The sequence below is a fragment of the Pleurodeles waltl genome, chromosome 1_2, assembly GCF_031143425.1.
Source record: "Pleurodeles waltl isolate 20211129_DDA chromosome 1_2, aPleWal1.hap1.20221129, whole genome shotgun sequence".
In the NCBI taxonomy this organism is placed as follows: domain Eukaryota; kingdom Metazoa; phylum Chordata; class Amphibia; order Caudata; family Salamandridae; genus Pleurodeles; species Pleurodeles waltl.
Window position 1 is genome coordinate 84,904,748 of NC_090437.1, and position 17,869 is coordinate 84,922,616.

The window sequence follows — 17,869 nt, forward strand, 5'->3', positions numbered from 1 at the left end:
CAATTTAAGTGCTGTATCCACTCTATTAAAGGTGACAACAGCTCTGTATATATACATCCACAGGCAACTGTGGAACAATTTTCAGCTTTCTATCGGGCTTTATAGGGTCTTTGTGGGACATTTGATGAACTGGGGTTTAAGATCTATCTCCATGGCTGTTATATTTCTATTTCTGATGAGATGTCTGTTTTGGCTCTTCAGGAAAATATTAGTGCCAGCTAGATTAATCAAGCTATATCTGTACTACTCTCTGGTGAAGTGGTGGGTGATGATCCCACACCAATAGAATTCTATAAGACCTTTATGAAAATTATTTTACCACTCAAAGTTAATCAGTACATTGGGTCAGTGGGAAGGTTCCCCCCTCCTGGAATATAACGTAGATAGCTATCTTTCTAAAGAAAGGCAAGCTACCAGAGGAGCTTGGGTCATACCGCCCTAAATCTCTTATTACTGCAGATGCTAAAATATTTGCAAAAATCTTAGCAATTCGGCTCGCTCCTCTTATGTCTGGCTTAGTATCCCATTATCAGCATGGTTTCATCCCGGGGCGTGACACTACTGCACATGTTAATACCACAATTGCAGTCTCTGATATTGCTGAGAAAACAGGTATTAATATGGGAATGGTACTTTTGGATGCAGAGAAGGCATTTGATCGCGTCGTATGGAAAATCCTCTTGGTTACAATGGCTGCTTTTAGTCTGAGTGAGCGTTTTTGTAAATGGGTGCAGGCTTTTTATAAAAGACCTAGCATCCCAACTTGCTTATACTGGGATTGTAGCTACTCCCTTCAGAATCTACTGTGGTACCAGGCGGGGTGCCCACTTTCCCCCGTATTTTTGCATTGTGCTTAGAACCATACTTACGTTCTGAATATCACAATAGGCACATCCAGCTGGTCATCTCTCAGTGATGTGAACTCATGATCACAGTCTATGCCAATGACGTCGTAATTTACTCTTCAAATCCTGTAACTGCCCTAGATCGCATCAAAGATTAAGCTAATAAATGTGGTACATTTTCTGGCTACAGATTATATTTAGGTACAGCCCAGGTTCTTCTTAATATCCAGTCATAAACTTCAGTATTTGGGGTCACTCCATTCAGCTACATACTTAGGGGTACAACCCACATCACAGGTGTAACACATTTTTAAGTTAAACTATGAGCCTCTCTTACAAGCTATTGTAATGAAACTGAAGGGCTGGAATCGCCTACCTATCAGTATTGTAGGTTGGTGGAACATCATTAAGATGAAGACTACCAAAATTCCTATACCTATTTAGTGCAATTCCTCTTCATGTCCCAAATACTTTTTTCAAACAATTAGAAGGTGTTATTGGTAGTTTTATCTGGGGGTACACACAGGCTAGGCGGCCAATTTGGCTTATCAAACTTCCCTATGATCAAGGGGATTACAGCTTCCAGATTTTAAGTTGTATTATTGGGTGGTGTTTGCTGAGCATCTTTGTGTGTTATTGACAGTTGACAACTAGAACCCTATTGCTTTTTGCGCTAGGACCAGACTGTTTTTGTTTACACTTGGGGATCCCAGCTATTTTAGGCAGGTTAGATTTAAGTGTATAAAAGATATATTATACATAGGGTGTGAGATTTCTTCTAAATATTCTTTACCGCTCATCTACTTGAATAAGTTCCTATGGGATAACCCTATGCTCTTCCAGGATGACATCTGCAAAGGGTGGGCTAACCTTCGGGTTGTGTGCTTACGACATCTTTAAGAACTGAATTGCTTTTGTACTTTTGAAGTGATGCAAACTCTTTATGGTCTCCCCCACTGTCTTTTCTTCAAGTACTTGCAGATTAGAGATTACTTTTTAGGAAGGGGTAAGCTTGCAGTTTTATCTGTAAGCTCCAAGTTAGTCCTTTGTCTACAACGTGAACCCAAGAAGTCTTTAATAAGCACTGTATATCAAACATTTTGTCAGCATAGGGTCAATGATGGTCCTTTACTCGCTGACAAATGGAGCAAGGTCCTCGGGCAGGATATAGTCCCCTCAGAAATCTCGGCCACTTTAGGAACCCTAGAGGACTCGGTTCACTCTACTAATTTGAAAGTACAATTCAAAACTGTATGTATGTTGTATTATGCACCGGATAGAATAACAAGGTGGGCTAGGTATATTAGTCAGGACAAGACTAAGTGTCCCAAATATGGCCTGGTTGCTTCATATGTCTTACATATGTTTGCTTCTGGAGTTCTGGGCAGGTGTGAGTCCGCTCTCTGAGTTGTGTATTAGCTATCATCTGCAACCCACATTTAAGGAAATCATAATGGGCTACAGACTGGAAACTGACCCAGGACGAACTTTACTATTATCATTGTGATGACAAGGCTCTGTATTGCTACAGCTTGGATTTCTGTATTACCTACAAAGTTTGGTGAGTGGTGGGCTACTTTAAAGCAGATCTATGAGCAGGAACTCACGCTGGCCAAGTCAAGGGGCGTCCACTCAACAAAAAAATGTGATCGCATCTGGTCCTGGTTCAACAGGGAGCCTTATGATAACACAAACTTGCTTACTGTGAATGAACTTGTCTGAACAGCTTTTTTTTTCATTGTCTATGCCACGTGAGAGGTGATCCCTCGCCAAATGTCTTATTTGTGCAATAATTGTCCAATTTTGTTTGACAAAAAATAAATAATAAATAAATAAATAATAAAAAAAAGGAAAGGAATAATACCAATGATACATGGCACACAGCCAAAGAGACAGCGGCTGCTGCAGAGGGACGAGACAGCACTGCAGTAGGAAGAAAGGTTGCACAGCAGGAAGTAGTTAGATACAGTCTACCTGTTAAAAGGGAGATGGTCATTGCCAGGCAGTGGGACAAGAAGCGCCTCCAAGGTGGAGAGTCAATTGTACAGTGGAGGGGGATTACAAGGGGCAGAAGAGAAAGGACCTGGTACGCTGTGAGAATACCATACAGTAGCAAGACAAAAAAGGGTGTATAAAAAAAATGAACAAATAGGACACATAATCTGTGAAGATACCATAACACAATGGGAACAGGCAACACACTGGACCTCCAAAAATAATAGGGGCCACATCACCAAACAGAAGGAGAGACCATAGCATCAGGCTGACTGGTCATATAATATGTGACAGAGATGTAGTTCTCTGTAGCACAAAGGGCCCAGTAAAAATTAGAATGGCATTGCAACTGAACCAAGAAGAAGCACTGCAACCTATCCCACATCAAGCAACAGATAAACCACAATACAGGAAACAGGGGACCTGATTTAGTGCTCGGCGGAGGGGTTACTCCATCATAGACATGACGGATATCCCATCTGCCCTATTCTGATCGCATTATAGCCAATGGAGAGCGTAATACGGCAAAAGGGATATACATCATGTTTGTGACGGAGTAACCCCCTCCGCAAATCTCTAAATTAGGTCCAGGGACTGGAACCTATGTAACAAAGTTTACAGCATGGCCACAAACCAGATGAGAATCTAGGCTGATAGATAAAGTGCCCTCAAAAGTGGGATAATTACAAAGGAATGAATTGGCAAAATCCATGGATTAGTGGCCACAAACCATAAACTAGGGGCCACAAATCAGGGATGATCGACTATAAATTGTGTGGGCGAGGGAAGGGAAATAAAAAAAAAAAAACTAAGGGGAAGTGGCTGCTATATGGATTTGAAAAGATAACCCTTAAATTCTCAAACTTGGGGCTGAGGGTCAGAACCGATGTTCGGCTCTACCAGAGTAGCATTCTGTCCACACTCTGGTATGGATCAGAAGGCTGGCTGATGACGAAAGTGACATCAACAAATTGTCATCCTTCCACACCTATAACATGAGAAGAATTTTGAATATTTCCTGGCCTCAAACTTTTTCCAACCAGGAACTGGATGAAAGCATGTAGGTATGGACACCATTATTATGAGAAAAGGATGGAGATGGATAGGACATAACACCAAAATAGAACAAAACTCTTATCACAAGATCAGCTCTCCACTGGAGTCTAAAAGACAAATGGAAGAAAGGCAGGTGAAAGAACACCCAGAGGCAGACTTTGGAAACAGAAATGAAGTCCCTGAACTAGAGCTTCGGCACCATACAGAAACTTTCCCAAGACAGGCAAAAGTGGAGGTCCTTCATTTCCACCCTACATGCCAGTCGGCATTACAAGCAGTAAGTAAGCATGTAATTGATTTAAAGAATTTAAGAACAAAGAAGATAAGGAAACAACTTCAAAAATCATGAAGATAAAGAAGGACAAACAAGGTTCAAGAAACAAGACTGATCAGAATGAACATTACATCACAATAAGCGGAGCACTTTAGTTCAGCTGTAGTACTTAAAACTTACCAAGAATCTTTCTTGTTCCTCAAAGCCTCACTGACGCATGGTCTCCGACTCCTGTTAATGCCTCACCCTTCTACAGGCAGATCAACAGTATGACTTCATGATCATAGGGACAGGTATGGATGGAGATGGCAGGAAACGTAGAAGCACCACCATAAAATTCCTTCAGAAGCTTTCTAACAGTGGGGAAATGTTGATCTTGTGTTCAAAGCAAAGCACTGACAGACTTGTCACCTTCTATAAAGATACATGTCTCTCAGTCTCCATATTCCTTCATCTTCAGATCCCTCCCTGCATGGTGCCGAAACCCAGTGCAAAGACCATGAGGTTAGAGGAAGGCAGGCAGGAGCTATCACAAAAGAAGATGAGTAAACACATGTGACACCAGAACTTCAGGGCCACTGGAACTCAGGGACAAAGGAGCGATACTTCTCCCTGGAACTACCTCTGCTTTAGAAATGTTGCTTTATCTCTCAATGCATGCTCGTACTTTGGCCTAGGTCTGAAGGATTGATTATGCAAACGGTTCAGAAACTTCTGCTTTACCTTGTAGGAATTTCTTAAGCAAGCAGGTGGCAGCAGCACTAGGAGATTCATGCAGGCTATGCAGGTGCAGAGGTAGCTCTAACTGCCTGCAGCTGGAGCACTGGCTCAGGGTAGATGGTATAATAGGAGGGCATGCTAGTGAGGGATGATTCAACTGGGGTTTGCAGACGTTTCCAGCCGAAGGGAATGTACAATTACAGTCTGTGATTTCATCAAAGATACATGGGCTGAGCAGGTAACCCAGTAGAGGTAAGAGGGTAATGGTTTGAGGATGGAGTGGGCAGGAACAGAGTTCAGGATCTGACGGCAGGGGAGTTCCAGCACTGCCAGGAGCTGCGGGCTAAGAAAGTCTAAAAAGCCTGACCACCATAATCATGGGATCAGAACAAGAAATCACAGCTGGTGACAAAAGAATGACTTGTGCAAATGAAAGCACAATAGTGGCTCACCACAGCGAGTCTTGAAATCTTCCCTCATGTTTCTGGTGGCATCCGTATGGTAACACTGCTTTTCTACCTCAGAGAAACAGGGAGAGAGGCAGGAGATACGATCTCCATCAATTATGATCCTCAGGTAGGCCGGGCAATGGTGGTAGAACTTCAGTCAAAGGCAGCTTCTCTGACGACAACAGGTCCTCACTGCAGCTGAGCCTCTGCAGTTCTTGTAATGAGTTAGGGTAGGTTTTCATCAGGCAAATCTTCCTTCCTTGTTGTCCTCAGTTTGAAGCAACAGAAGCGCGTCTTAAGTCTTATAGTCTGTCCGATTCTTACAGGACGGCGGTGACAGAGGCTTGGCCCATGCTCAGCGTTACGTCGTAATCATATACCGATCTTCTACTTGAAGTGTAAAGGTAAGCTGATGTTGTGGCCTACAAGGACAGCCTATGCCGCAAGATAACAGCAATTGGTGCAAGGTCAACAAGCCAAACAGAGCTCATGAATTACTTGAACATTTAGAAGAATCCAATTAGACTCAAGGCCACTTTCAGTGTACTGCAGTTCATTCTCCTTTAACTAGGCATGACATAAGTGCACAGGGTCTCAAAATCCATAGTGATGGCCACCAACCCATATTATTTACTGGGGGTGTACATTCACTCTGAAAGCTTCCACCAAACAATTTGTTGCTGTGGCTGCAAAGCAACTAATGAAGCAGGACACAAGAGATGACACTGGTTCAGGTGATCGCAGAAAACGATCCATTTGGCCTCTTCCTTTGTTAATTTGTTGCCTCTCCTTTGCGACAGGCAGCACTGCTTGAACTGGTATACACCAATGGACTGGACACAAAGAGTCCCTCTCTGCTCTACTACAGAGTTAGTTGATCCATAATAAACAAACAATAACTTGACTAAAATGGCGTCTGACAGGACAAACAGTAGCCAGAAAGGCATTTTACTTTCTAACATGTCAACTTACCTTCCTGGATTTCTCTCTCTCGGAGTACCCTGTAGTGTGGTCAGTTTTATGTATCCTTTGCGCGTTAACTTCAGGCTTTAGGCCTTTGTGCACTTAGCCCTGGATGTATTTTATTCCTTTGCTCGCAGCTTAGAGCCTCTGTGCACTTTGCTCTAAATGCTTTTTATTCAGCTTCGTACTGTTATTTTTCAAATCACCAGTTCTACGGTCTTGTTTTATTTTTTATATCACACTGTTTAGCCTACTTCAGCACTGGAGTCCTCAATAACACATTTCTGTTCACTCAGTGCTTCAGTCAAGGATACAGTCTGGTACATTGCCGATAGACGTGGTAGGAGTTTAGTCTTTGTAATTCTTGCATAGGGACATTTTGTGATCACACTGACATGTTAGTTATAAAAACACTTCCTTGTCCCAATACACGCAAGAGGGAGATTCCGACCAGGGAACCACAACTAGACGCTGACTGCCTCGTTGCAGATGCTGAACCAGATCACAGGCCTTTGCTCAGGTATGAGGGGTTATGGCTTCCCAGGGAATCTGAAAGGCAAGTTAGAAGCTTAACATGCTGTGCTCGTACTAGAACTAGCTGAGAGAGAGAGCAGAAATTATTAACATTATGATAGCGTTATTCTTATGTTTCACTCTCCTCGTGACTATTTCAATCCTACTGTGTTGTATGGTTCTGGTTATTGCGGCTCACGCCTTAATATCTAAAATGCAGTTGTTTTAATAAAACAATCTATAAAACTCAAACTGCCTTTGTCATTTGTATATGAGATCATACTGTAAATGAGAGAGCTGGTTTGGATCTGAGTGACCACGACTTCCCTGAGAAGTTCCAAAGATGTCATGCGCTCGGCTGCCCAATCATACCTTCCCCTTGGGAGAGATAAGGCACTGCTAGTTAGCCGGAGCAAAACCGGATTTAGGGTGACAGAGGTCCTTCCAAGTGGGTCAGACTCAGTCCCCCACACAGTGAACGATCCTGCTACCTAGAAATCCAGTAGTCTCATTTAGAATAATGAGAGCCCACGCGACAACCCCACCTCTTTATATGCATCTCAACCGTGTCACAGACACACAAGTTTCACCCCTTGAGGAGGGGAGTTGAGGGATGCCAGTAAAAGACACTGTGGGGAGTTAGCAGGAGGAGTCAGTAGATAGCCTTGGGGTGCAGGCAAAAAGTACTGTATTTAATCATTAACAATCAACTGCCACCAACTGCCAGATGTTTCATGTCCTGAACATGGAGACAGTAGTCAGCGATGCTGAAAGGATGCACAATTTGGAGGAAGAGCTAGAGTCTATTACTATGCCGGATAGCAATAAAATCAAGTAATAGTGAAGCACCTCTCAGTGTAGTGGTAAACAATTCTCCTGAGCAGTAAAAGGTACCAGGTAAGTCACTGATGATTAAATCGGGAGCAGAGTGTAATTAGGGATCCTCTGCAGTGACTTTCAACCCTACAAATCTAAGGGCCTGATTTAGATATTTGCAGATGGGATACTCCGTCACGAGGGTGATAGAAATCCGGTCTGCCAAAACCTAAATCCTATAGGAAATAATTGGGATTTAGATTTCGTCAGACGGGATATCAATCACCGTTGTGACAGAGTAACCAGTCTACCAATATCTAAATCAGGCCCTAAAATCCTATTCTGTTTTCAGTGATCAGGGCCAGTGCTACAACAAAATAATTTTTGAGAGGATTATGGTGACAAATGGCCTAAAGACAGTGAAGGATTACAAGGACTTGATTAAAAATGGCCTCGTTGTTTTGGGAGGATGTCGGGGTGGGAGGTGTGGAGGGTAGAGGCAATAGGACGGATAAGTAAGGGAGACAAGTATGGGGGGTGGCAGGGTCCGAGCAGCAACACATAATTTTGCTTAGGGCTCCAAATATATTGCAACACAGCTAAAATTGGTAATGACAGCACTCACAAAAATAACTATCCCTGCCAAAGGTATACAACAGGAGTATTCACAAACATTTCCCAATAGGCCTAAACATAGCTTTGTAGGATTACCAGAGGGCCACGTTAATGATAGAACACAAAAAAAGGATAATTTACTAGGATAAACAATCACTGAAGGAAAGTAACGAAAACATAATAAGTCTGCTCACTCACTCTTCTGAAACCGAGTTGCAACAAAATAAAGAGTTTGGAAGAAATGTTTTCCGTAAGAATTTTTTCAGATGTTTGCCACTCATATCATGCATTCTGTAAGTCCCAATGACCCTACATACATACATACGTAAGAGGGATATCTTTTTAATAAATTTTACGTGGCATTCTAGAGTTATTTCATCAAAATGAATTTAAATGGTTTTGGGTCAAACGGTGTATTCTTTAAGTAGATGCGACCTACCACATTGGTTCTAAATGCATAAGTTTCAAACACAGATACAGAGAGCTTAAGGCCTCTATGAAGAAGCTTTAAAATATTACAGTATAAAGGAACATTTTAAAATACATATCTCCATCACATTGCTCAAAAGATAAGAAGTTTCAAATACTACTGGAAATGTTGGTGTGCACACCAAAAAATAGTCACTCATTCAAAGTCTATTTTAACCAACATACCTCCCTAATAACTCTGCCCTTAATCTCTCAAATATGCACTTCTAGCTATCAGGAGGTCCCCGTTCAAAGACTCAGGAGACCAAAGTAAGATTATTTCGTACTGCTGACAAGTCCTGAGCACAGAAACCAAGACAAGAAGGGAGTCACGCTTAAGGAAGCAAGGAAACATTTCCAATGCATGCCTGCTAATGGTGCTACTAGTCCTGCGCCACAGAAGTACGAAGCACCAAACTCCATCCACCCCAGAGGCCAGTACACCTTTGTCATCTGTAACCCTTCCCGAAGCACAGGTACACATCAGGTACACTGACCCACTGTACAAAAGCAACAGTAAACATATCAGCCATCTGTGCCTGCACTAGCCGCCAAGCAGTCAACAGACTCCCCAAATTCATTACCTGTGCTCATGATGGTCCATACAACCACAGCCAGCCAAGCAGTACACTGGGTTCTGTAGTCTGATACTTCCTTTCAGAGCAATGCACTCCAACATCCTGGCTGTGCTGCAACTCAAAACCATCAACCATGGCTCATGGAACATGGACCCCGTTAGCAGCATCCATGAAATTGCAACATTTCACCTGTCCTCAACTCTGCACCATGTGGCAGGCTACATCTATCCTTCTTGGAATGAGGCAACCTCACGTAGCACACTTCTCCCAGTCACTAAAGGCTGCAAGCTCCTGTCAACAGCGCTCAAGTTAACTGTAACAATTCAACAGCAGACGGAACACTGTTTCCCAGCTCTCAACTTGTGGAAAAGGTGCCGAGCAATATCTAGTCCAATACTTGGGTCACAGCATCCTAAGTACTGGAGTTGTAGTGGATCCTATTTAGTTCTAATGGGAATCAGGAATTTAGCTTAGCTTTTGGTGTGCAGGTCTGTGCCCCTGTCACCTAGTAACTTTTAACCTACTTAGCTTACTCTGTTTTAGCACATTTATTTAATTATTTCTTCCAAGATGGCTATCATGCTTATAGTTAGGAAGAGGTTTTAGTTTTACGTTATCAGAGCCACTCTGTAAAGACGTCACTATTGGTGGCAAAGATAAATGACATACGTAGGTATTCACATCATGTAATTTCCCACTTTCGTGAGGCAGTAACATAATGTACCTTTTCAGGGAATTGTTTACATAATTGCCACCCCAAGCATGCCATCTTATCTATTGTTTGGGAACATACCTGCATCAGGAGTCCTACAAGAGATGTATAAATAAATCTCATACAGACATGATTATCAGAGAGATTCCTACCAGATTCCATCAATGCTATCTATGCTACAAGTCGCCTTGATGCAGACCCAGTCTTCATGTCCCCACAGAGTCTGATCTAGAGACCTCATTCCAAGGTAACGAGGGTTGGGCTCTTCTCATGGACATGGTACTGGCAGATTAGGTTTAACACACCTAGCTCTCTTTAGGTTAGAGATTAGGTTCATCATACTAGGGCATTGGGTTTATTTCACACCTGCTTTACATCTCATGTTATTGCAAGATGGTGGGGGTCTTTGTATGTATGACTCTCGTTTTTACCAATCTGTTTCTTGTGTCTATCATTATCCTAATCATTGCAGCCATGCAATTTACAGAAGATTACAGTCTTGTTAATAAAACCTATTGAAAACTTTACTGCATCTCCTTCATTGGCTGTGTGTGACATGAGACACGTTGCTCATGTGAGAAAGGGGTAATCTCTGTTTAACCACAACTCCCCTGAGATGTTGCACTCTTGAGTATATGCGTAAAGGCTGTAATAAATCACCTTTTACTGTTTAGGTTTTTGGTGAAGTACTGTTTGTGAGCTGTGAGTATTGGGCCGACAGTTATGACTTGTTGTAGGATTGGCCTAGTCTTCTACAAACAAAAGTACTGTCATCCCTAAACCAGCAGTCTTGCCTAGAGCAAGAGTCCAACTACAACAGTCAAACCGCCAGCCCTGTTGAAAGTGTCATGTATGAGATAGGACGACTTGGTTTGCACTACCTGCTTTGCATGATGTCTTGCAAACCTGCTGACCATGTTTTACCCTTGTTCATTCTAGGTAAGGGACACCTGCATAGCAGCTGTACATGTTCTGTATGAGGGAAGTTTGCACAATGACAGTGACCACTGCGTAACAAACTGCATGACTAGAAACAGTTGTCTTTCACCTTCTGATGCAGCATGAAGAGACTTTGTCTCAGACTTTCTGGTCACTTCACTCAAATGTCAATTGGGTAGGCCCACAGGAAAGAGCCAAACAAGGACTAGCAGGTGACAGATTCAGCTCTCTCATCAGAAGCGATTCCCCCCTGCATACCATGTGCATTTGCAGCCACTGTGGCAGCTGATTTGTTCTCCAGTCAGGTTAACAATAAACCACATGCATCAAATGACACTGTAGTCACATATGACATCAATAATTAAACCCAAGGGGAATAGAAATAATTATAAATACAACACTTGAGTCTCTGCAGGCAGTGGGCAAGTGTAGTACTATTTTTTTTTCAAAGGAGTAGTAAATCTCCTGCTTCTGGAAGAATCACTGTTAAGTGGATGTGCCACGAGCAGTATGTCCACATTGCTGCCATGTGGTTACCTTCAATTTGTAGTGTGTTAGCCTTTGCACTGATAAAACAAAAAGTACAAGCAGGTCCGGACTAGGGAACCAAAGCAGCCCTGGCAAAAATGCCCTTACCAGCTTCACTCCTTTTATCTCCTTGAGCAATCCCTCTTTTTCCATTCATGCAGTCTCTCTTTCGCCTCTCTCCCTGATCACTTTCGTTTTTCCTCCCGATTCCACTCTCACTGTCAGCCTCCCTGTGCCTGCTGCAATTAACTTCGGGGAGCTAGGGAAAGTGACAGAGGCACCCGGAGTACATTAACAAGCATTTGAAATGGAATGGGTCTAGCGTTTGCTCGAGTTAGAGTTATTGGCGCTGTAAAATCCTAACTGGACTTTTCTTGCCACATAAACTGTAAATGAAAAGTAAAACAGTTGACATAAGCGAGCCAATTCAAAGCGCCACGGCTGCCGTGAGCGCAAAGGAGAGACACAAAAGGAAAAAGAAGTTCGCTTGCAGTCAAAAGTATCAGTAAACGTGCAATTATCCATGTAACAGGGTCGATGGCCAAGGTGGTGACAAAATCGCCCCAAGGTCAGACCAAAGTAAAGCATTTATCCATGATAATAAAGGGTTTTTGAAAGGCAAGCTCATGAACGAGTAATAGTGATGGGCATGCGGTGGGCCTAGTTAATAGTCCACAGATAGATTACAACATGTCAGAGCGCAGGCGCACCTGACCTAAAAAACGGCTTTCAGGGTCTCAAGCCCATCTGAGAAATGCCTGGTGTGATAAAAGGCCCGTTTAGCCTTGGTTGCAAAATGCAATATGCTAAACAATAAGAAGTATGGATGTGCTCCCTGCGTCGCACAGGACATGGGGTTCTTGGCTGCTCATGGCACACATATTAGAATAATGAAATAAGCTCAAATGGCAATGGAGAAATAAAACTACAATTGTGGATCTTATAAAAGTATACCTCAGTGGTGGTAGTAGAAATGCACATGTTCAACAGCATTGCAAGAATACAATGATATTTTGAAAAATGAAGGTGAGAAAAGGTAGAGATAAAGACTAGCACGGATCCATGGCACAGCCAGCTTATTAGGCTTAATACGTTCTTGCTCCTTCATTGCGTTAATGTACTGCAACTTACGCTATTATCTAAATTCTTTCATCATTCAACAACAGAGCAGTGGCAATAACGAAATAAATGCTATGTAGAAGTGAGGAACTGAGACAATCACATGTTCAATTGTACCCCAGAAACAAAATAAACAACTTGCATTTTCGGATTTTATACATGAAAATAATTTATAAAGCGCATTAATACCCCAGGGTGTCTTGGCACTAAGTGGCCACACATCACATAGGAATCCTAACAACGTAGGAGACTCAAAAGGAAAGACAAAGCCATACGTAGCCATGTGTTCAATACACTCTGAATTGATTATGACAACCTAAAGATTTAATAAAAAGGCAAAGAATTCCAGAATTTAGTAGAGGCAAAGGAAAAGGATCTGCAGCCCCAGCAGTAACACATAATTCTAGGCACCACAATATTCTTACTGTTAGCAGAACAAATGGTTCACTTGGGGTATATCACTAAAATTTTGAACTCTTGAGCCCTGGGCCAATATGGTATAAGACAATGACTTAAATAAACACAGTTTCCTGACTGAAAGCCAGTGGAGCTCGATCAGTTCCTGTGATACAGACTGATATTTGGGAATGTCAAGGATAAATCGGTCTGGCACATTCTGTACTGTCTGGAGCTTGTCGGTAGACTGCTGGTTAAATGTTCAATGAGCATTCCAATAGTCAATTCGTGGAGAGATCAGAGCTAAAACCACAGATTTGTGCAGTGGAGTGGGAACAAAAGGGAACATTTTCTTTAGCATTCTAATGACATTGAAGCATGATGACGTGACATGACTGATCTGAGTGGCAAAGGTAACAGTGTCATCAAACACAACATCCATGTTTTTATCTGCTTTAAAACGAACTGGAAGGACACCAAATTTGCTAGACCACCATGTCAAAGGCCCGATGGATTGCCCTGTACCAAAAAGGAGTACTTCTGTCTTGCATGCATTACTTTTAAGAGAGTTATTTTCAAATAGACCCTCATTTCTCGCATGCAATTGTGTGAAAATCGTTAGCTACTACTTTTACATTATCAGAAAGAGATATTATTATCTATGTGTCATCTGTGCATGACAGAAACGAGAGACCAAATGATCTAATCAGACAAGCAGGAGGAGATACAAAAAGCTAAAATAATGTGGGGCTTAATCATGACCCTCATGGAACTTATTATGGCAACAGTTTAAGACCTTTTAGTCAAAAAAGAGCTCAAGAGTACAAGAGACTGGTCTTTGACCTCCATCTGGGCTAAGCGGGTCATGAGAATAGAATTCTTCTGTGTCAAATGTCACTGAGAGATCCAACAAAATAAGAGCAGCCGCGCCGACACTGTCAACATTCTAATGTCGCCTGAGGCAGCAGTCATAGGTTATTCCGTGCTGAGACCGCTTCTGGGGCCAGATTGTGATAAATCAAAGAAATTGTTATTATCCAGAAAAGTCATAAATTCACAGTTGAACGCTTTTTCGAAAATGTTATCAGGCATGGGCAGCAAAGATATAGGGCAGTACCTTTTTACATCTTGAGGACTAATAGATATTTTTTTAATCAAGGAAATTACTGTGGCCCCATTTCAGGCACTAGAAAAAAATCATAAATCAATTATATTATTATAGACAGCTGTAAATTGTTTTAAGCCCCTAGTCAGCACAAGTTGAGGCATTCTAGGGGGCAAAGATCAGGAGGCGGCCCAGATTTCGTACTGAGAATAAGATTCTGCACTTGCTGATGCATGAGATGAGCACATTTCGTAATGGCTGGACTAGCAGTTTTCCTTGCTAAAGGATCAGAGAGCGACATGAAGGGAATTCTTGGTAAATGGCATCTACCTTAAACTGGAAGAGGTCCCCTAAGTTGTCACAAGAAGGAATTCGATATTTCATTATCCGTGGAATTTGGGTGCAGGTGAGAACATTAACCACAGAGAAAAGTTTCTTAGTGGGATTTTTAGCAGTATTGATTTAACCAAATTTTAGATGTTTCCTCAAAATGTAATGCTGTGTATTGCAGAATCATTTCTTTATGTGTCTTTTTGTCCAACAGATCATCATTTTTTCTTATTGTTTGCTGAAATCATGCCATGGGCTCAGTTAAAGTCGTGTCCATGTCTATTGCACCATTTTGGTACAGTGGTATTTTATTTCTAATTTCTCAATAAAACCTGGAGCGAGTTCCGACAACAGAATCGCAAGTGCTACTAAGGAGCACATGTGCTGCTGTTTATGAGGAAGGCCTCATGTAAAGGCCTCTGGGGCTCACCTAGCCCGTATGTTATGTATGAATGAGATACAACATACCCTATATGTTCATGCCCTTGGGTGAGAGCAGAGTCTTTTTTGAACACTCTTTAGGCAAAATGCAGTGAAATGACCAACCACAAGGAATCCCCACAGTTCAGCTCAAGAGCATACCGTTCCAGCTTGGAGTGCTTTGAAAATGATAGTAAGCTCTCCGGGGCCCCTGCTCCCCTTTAAGCCACCACTATAATTAAAATATTTAAAAACAAATTCCACGCAGGACATCATTGGAACTCCTGACAAGTGCAGTGAAAAATAAATATACTGAAGTGGCGACTATTGTGGGTTTCCTGGCCCCGCGGAGCATCTACAGCCTTCCTTTATTTATTTCTATTAATTTGCTAAGGGAAGCACAGGGACCCCACTCCATCTAAGCTGGTTTTGTGGCCTTGCAGCGCAGATTATTTTTTGGGTATGGGTGCCTCTGTTGTTTTCAGTGAATTTCTGAGTTTTTTAATGTAAAGTATGATATAATTGCCATACCTAACCAGTGAATTCCAATTTTTTTATTTAATTTAAAGAAAGATTTTATTACTATATCTAACTATGCTAACTTCACTTTTTACAGGTACCATAAGGAACAAAAAATACATATAAAACCCCATGCAGGACATTTTGGGGTGCTTGCCAGTAGGAGCGGTAAATATGAAATGAGCGGCGGCGCCACACATTTCATAGTTGTGCCGGTCTAATTTCTTTTGTACATTTTTTATTTGGGTGCCCCGGTACCACTCACAGCACTCAACAACTTTGTGAAATGTTGGCTCATATGGCCCGACAGCTCCCCAGCCGGCACTGGGTGCAGATGGGAAGCTGAAGCTGCCATCCTTTTCCCTCAAGGACCCAGTGGACAGGGTATCTATTTCTTGTCCGCCTATGTATTTTTCTTTTTTCCTTCAATGACACAGGGACTGAGCCCTCGAGCCCTAAAAAATGTCTGTCAAACATTTTTGTAGATGTTGGCCTCAGCCAGGTTTGACCTACCCGATGGCTAAAGTATCAACAAGTTTCGAATCTTAATTTAAAAAAAGAAAATTGAACCGATTTACATTAAATCAAAGAAAGCACACCTTCTGGTTAAAGAGGTAGCTTTTGCCTAATTCGGTGGAAATCCATTCAGCCATTTTGTCTGCAAGCACTGTTCCAAAATACCTACATAAAATGTATGGGGGAACTGAATTAAGGGAACCCCCGTTTTCTTTGTCCCCTACTTAATCAATCACCCCAAAACTTTTCAGAAAGTTCCTAGTAGGGGACCAAGAAAACTAGCTGAGATGGATGAAACTTTTTTTTGGTTAGGAAAGTTTTGTTAAGATTCGTCAAACAGCGTCAAAGTTATAAGCAAAACAAAATATATTCTTCCTATTGAAACTTGGTTGTAACTATATTAACTATACCTACACAGTGGTGACTGCCACAGTATAATTGATATATATATATATATATATATATACATACACACACAAATGCACACACGTATTACATATACTGCTTATGATCTTACATATTACATCACTCAAGGCATGTTCTATGACTTCATTAATACCATCACGGATATCATACTGAAATTAAGTCATTGGTTAAAAACTGAGCATGGTGGGGCACGAGTTACACTTATTTCAGTTAACTATAACTGATGAAATTCACTGATTATGATGTGAGTTTTACCAAATTATTTTATTTAAGAGAGGACTCTAAAAATCACCAAATCAATCAGTTGACTCACCCGCACTGCGCTGGGAGCCAGGCATGCGCACAAGATCTTCACATGCTTCCGACACTTTTCATGAGACATGAAGTTGCAAACTGGGAAAAAGAAAATTGACAATATATTAGTCAGTGTAGAAACATGTCTTTACAGACATGCTTTTCAGATGGAAGAACATTACTGCATCACATGCATTCCAAAGGTGACTGTCAAAAAACAGAAACAGCTACATTTCATTTTCAATTTTCATAAGCACAATTTTATAAACAAAGCGGCTCCTCCAAGCAAAGAGGGAAAATGAGTTTCTGTCGGTAATCCTGCTGCTAAGATTTCCAGTCATGCAGGCGCCTGCTGAGCACAGTGACCGTTTCAGAAAGCCTCTTATTTGGGTGGGAATTCGGCGGAATCCACAAATTATCATATTTAATGTTTTTCAAGGACATATATGTACCAAGGTAATTTACACTGCATCAATAACTTGGAGAAAAGCAATGCATTATTTTGACATCAATTCTGTTTAATGTTATTGTCTAGTTCTGAAAATAACACAGCCCAAATAAGTCTTGGGGCTAGCCAACATGGCTGTTTGTTGACTATGGCGGGTGTTGGTCTGGATCCAGCTGGCTAGATTACAAATGACAACACATTGTATATGCTGGATGTGTTTACATGTATGTAGGTCATTAAAGTAATTTTTCTCCATGTACTCCAGTGTATACCACAAGTTATTTGAATTTTCTCAACTGTCCAATTAGGTGTGGCAAGGGAGTCACTGATATGGCCATCATTTCACCACCCTTCTCCAACTAGACATCACAGAAGTAAACATCCTTGGTCCAACAAACACAAGCAATATCCCACTCTCCATGTCATCCCCTTTGTGCCGCTATGTGTCCCTTTTCTATTCTACCTCCCATTTATCAAATGTCCTTTTATACACAGCCTTGTATGAGTAATGTCACAATCATTTGCAACCCTCTTGTTCCCCACTTCCTTTACTGATGTTGCCTCATCCAACCTCCAGTACCCAAGTTCCTCACCAACTTCACTAACACTATCTCCAGCTTCCACCTCCATACAAGGTGGGACCTCACACTTCAATATCTGTTTTACAAGAGTGGAAGTTACTGACTCCAAAGTAGATGCTGCTGAAATCCTTATAGGGTTACCAGTTATGAAATGCCAGTCTCACTCAGCTACACACTAGTTATATATGTAACTACTTAAAAAACTACATTTACAACAAACTCTACATAATAAATCAATTCCAGG

General features: G+C 41.6%; 1 protein-coding gene across 1 annotated transcript in view; it reads right to left on the bottom strand.

Moving 5' to 3' along the window:
* Positions 1-17,869, bottom strand: part of DGKQ (diacylglycerol kinase theta) — an 848,589-nt gene that overhangs the window by 625,080 nt on the left and 205,640 nt on the right. The window contains exon 2 of the mRNA XM_069236577.1: positions 16,616-16,695. Within this exon, the coding sequence (XP_069092678.1) occupies positions 16,616-16,695 (80 nt within the window). The remainder of the gene's footprint in view (positions 1-16,615; positions 16,696-17,869) is intronic.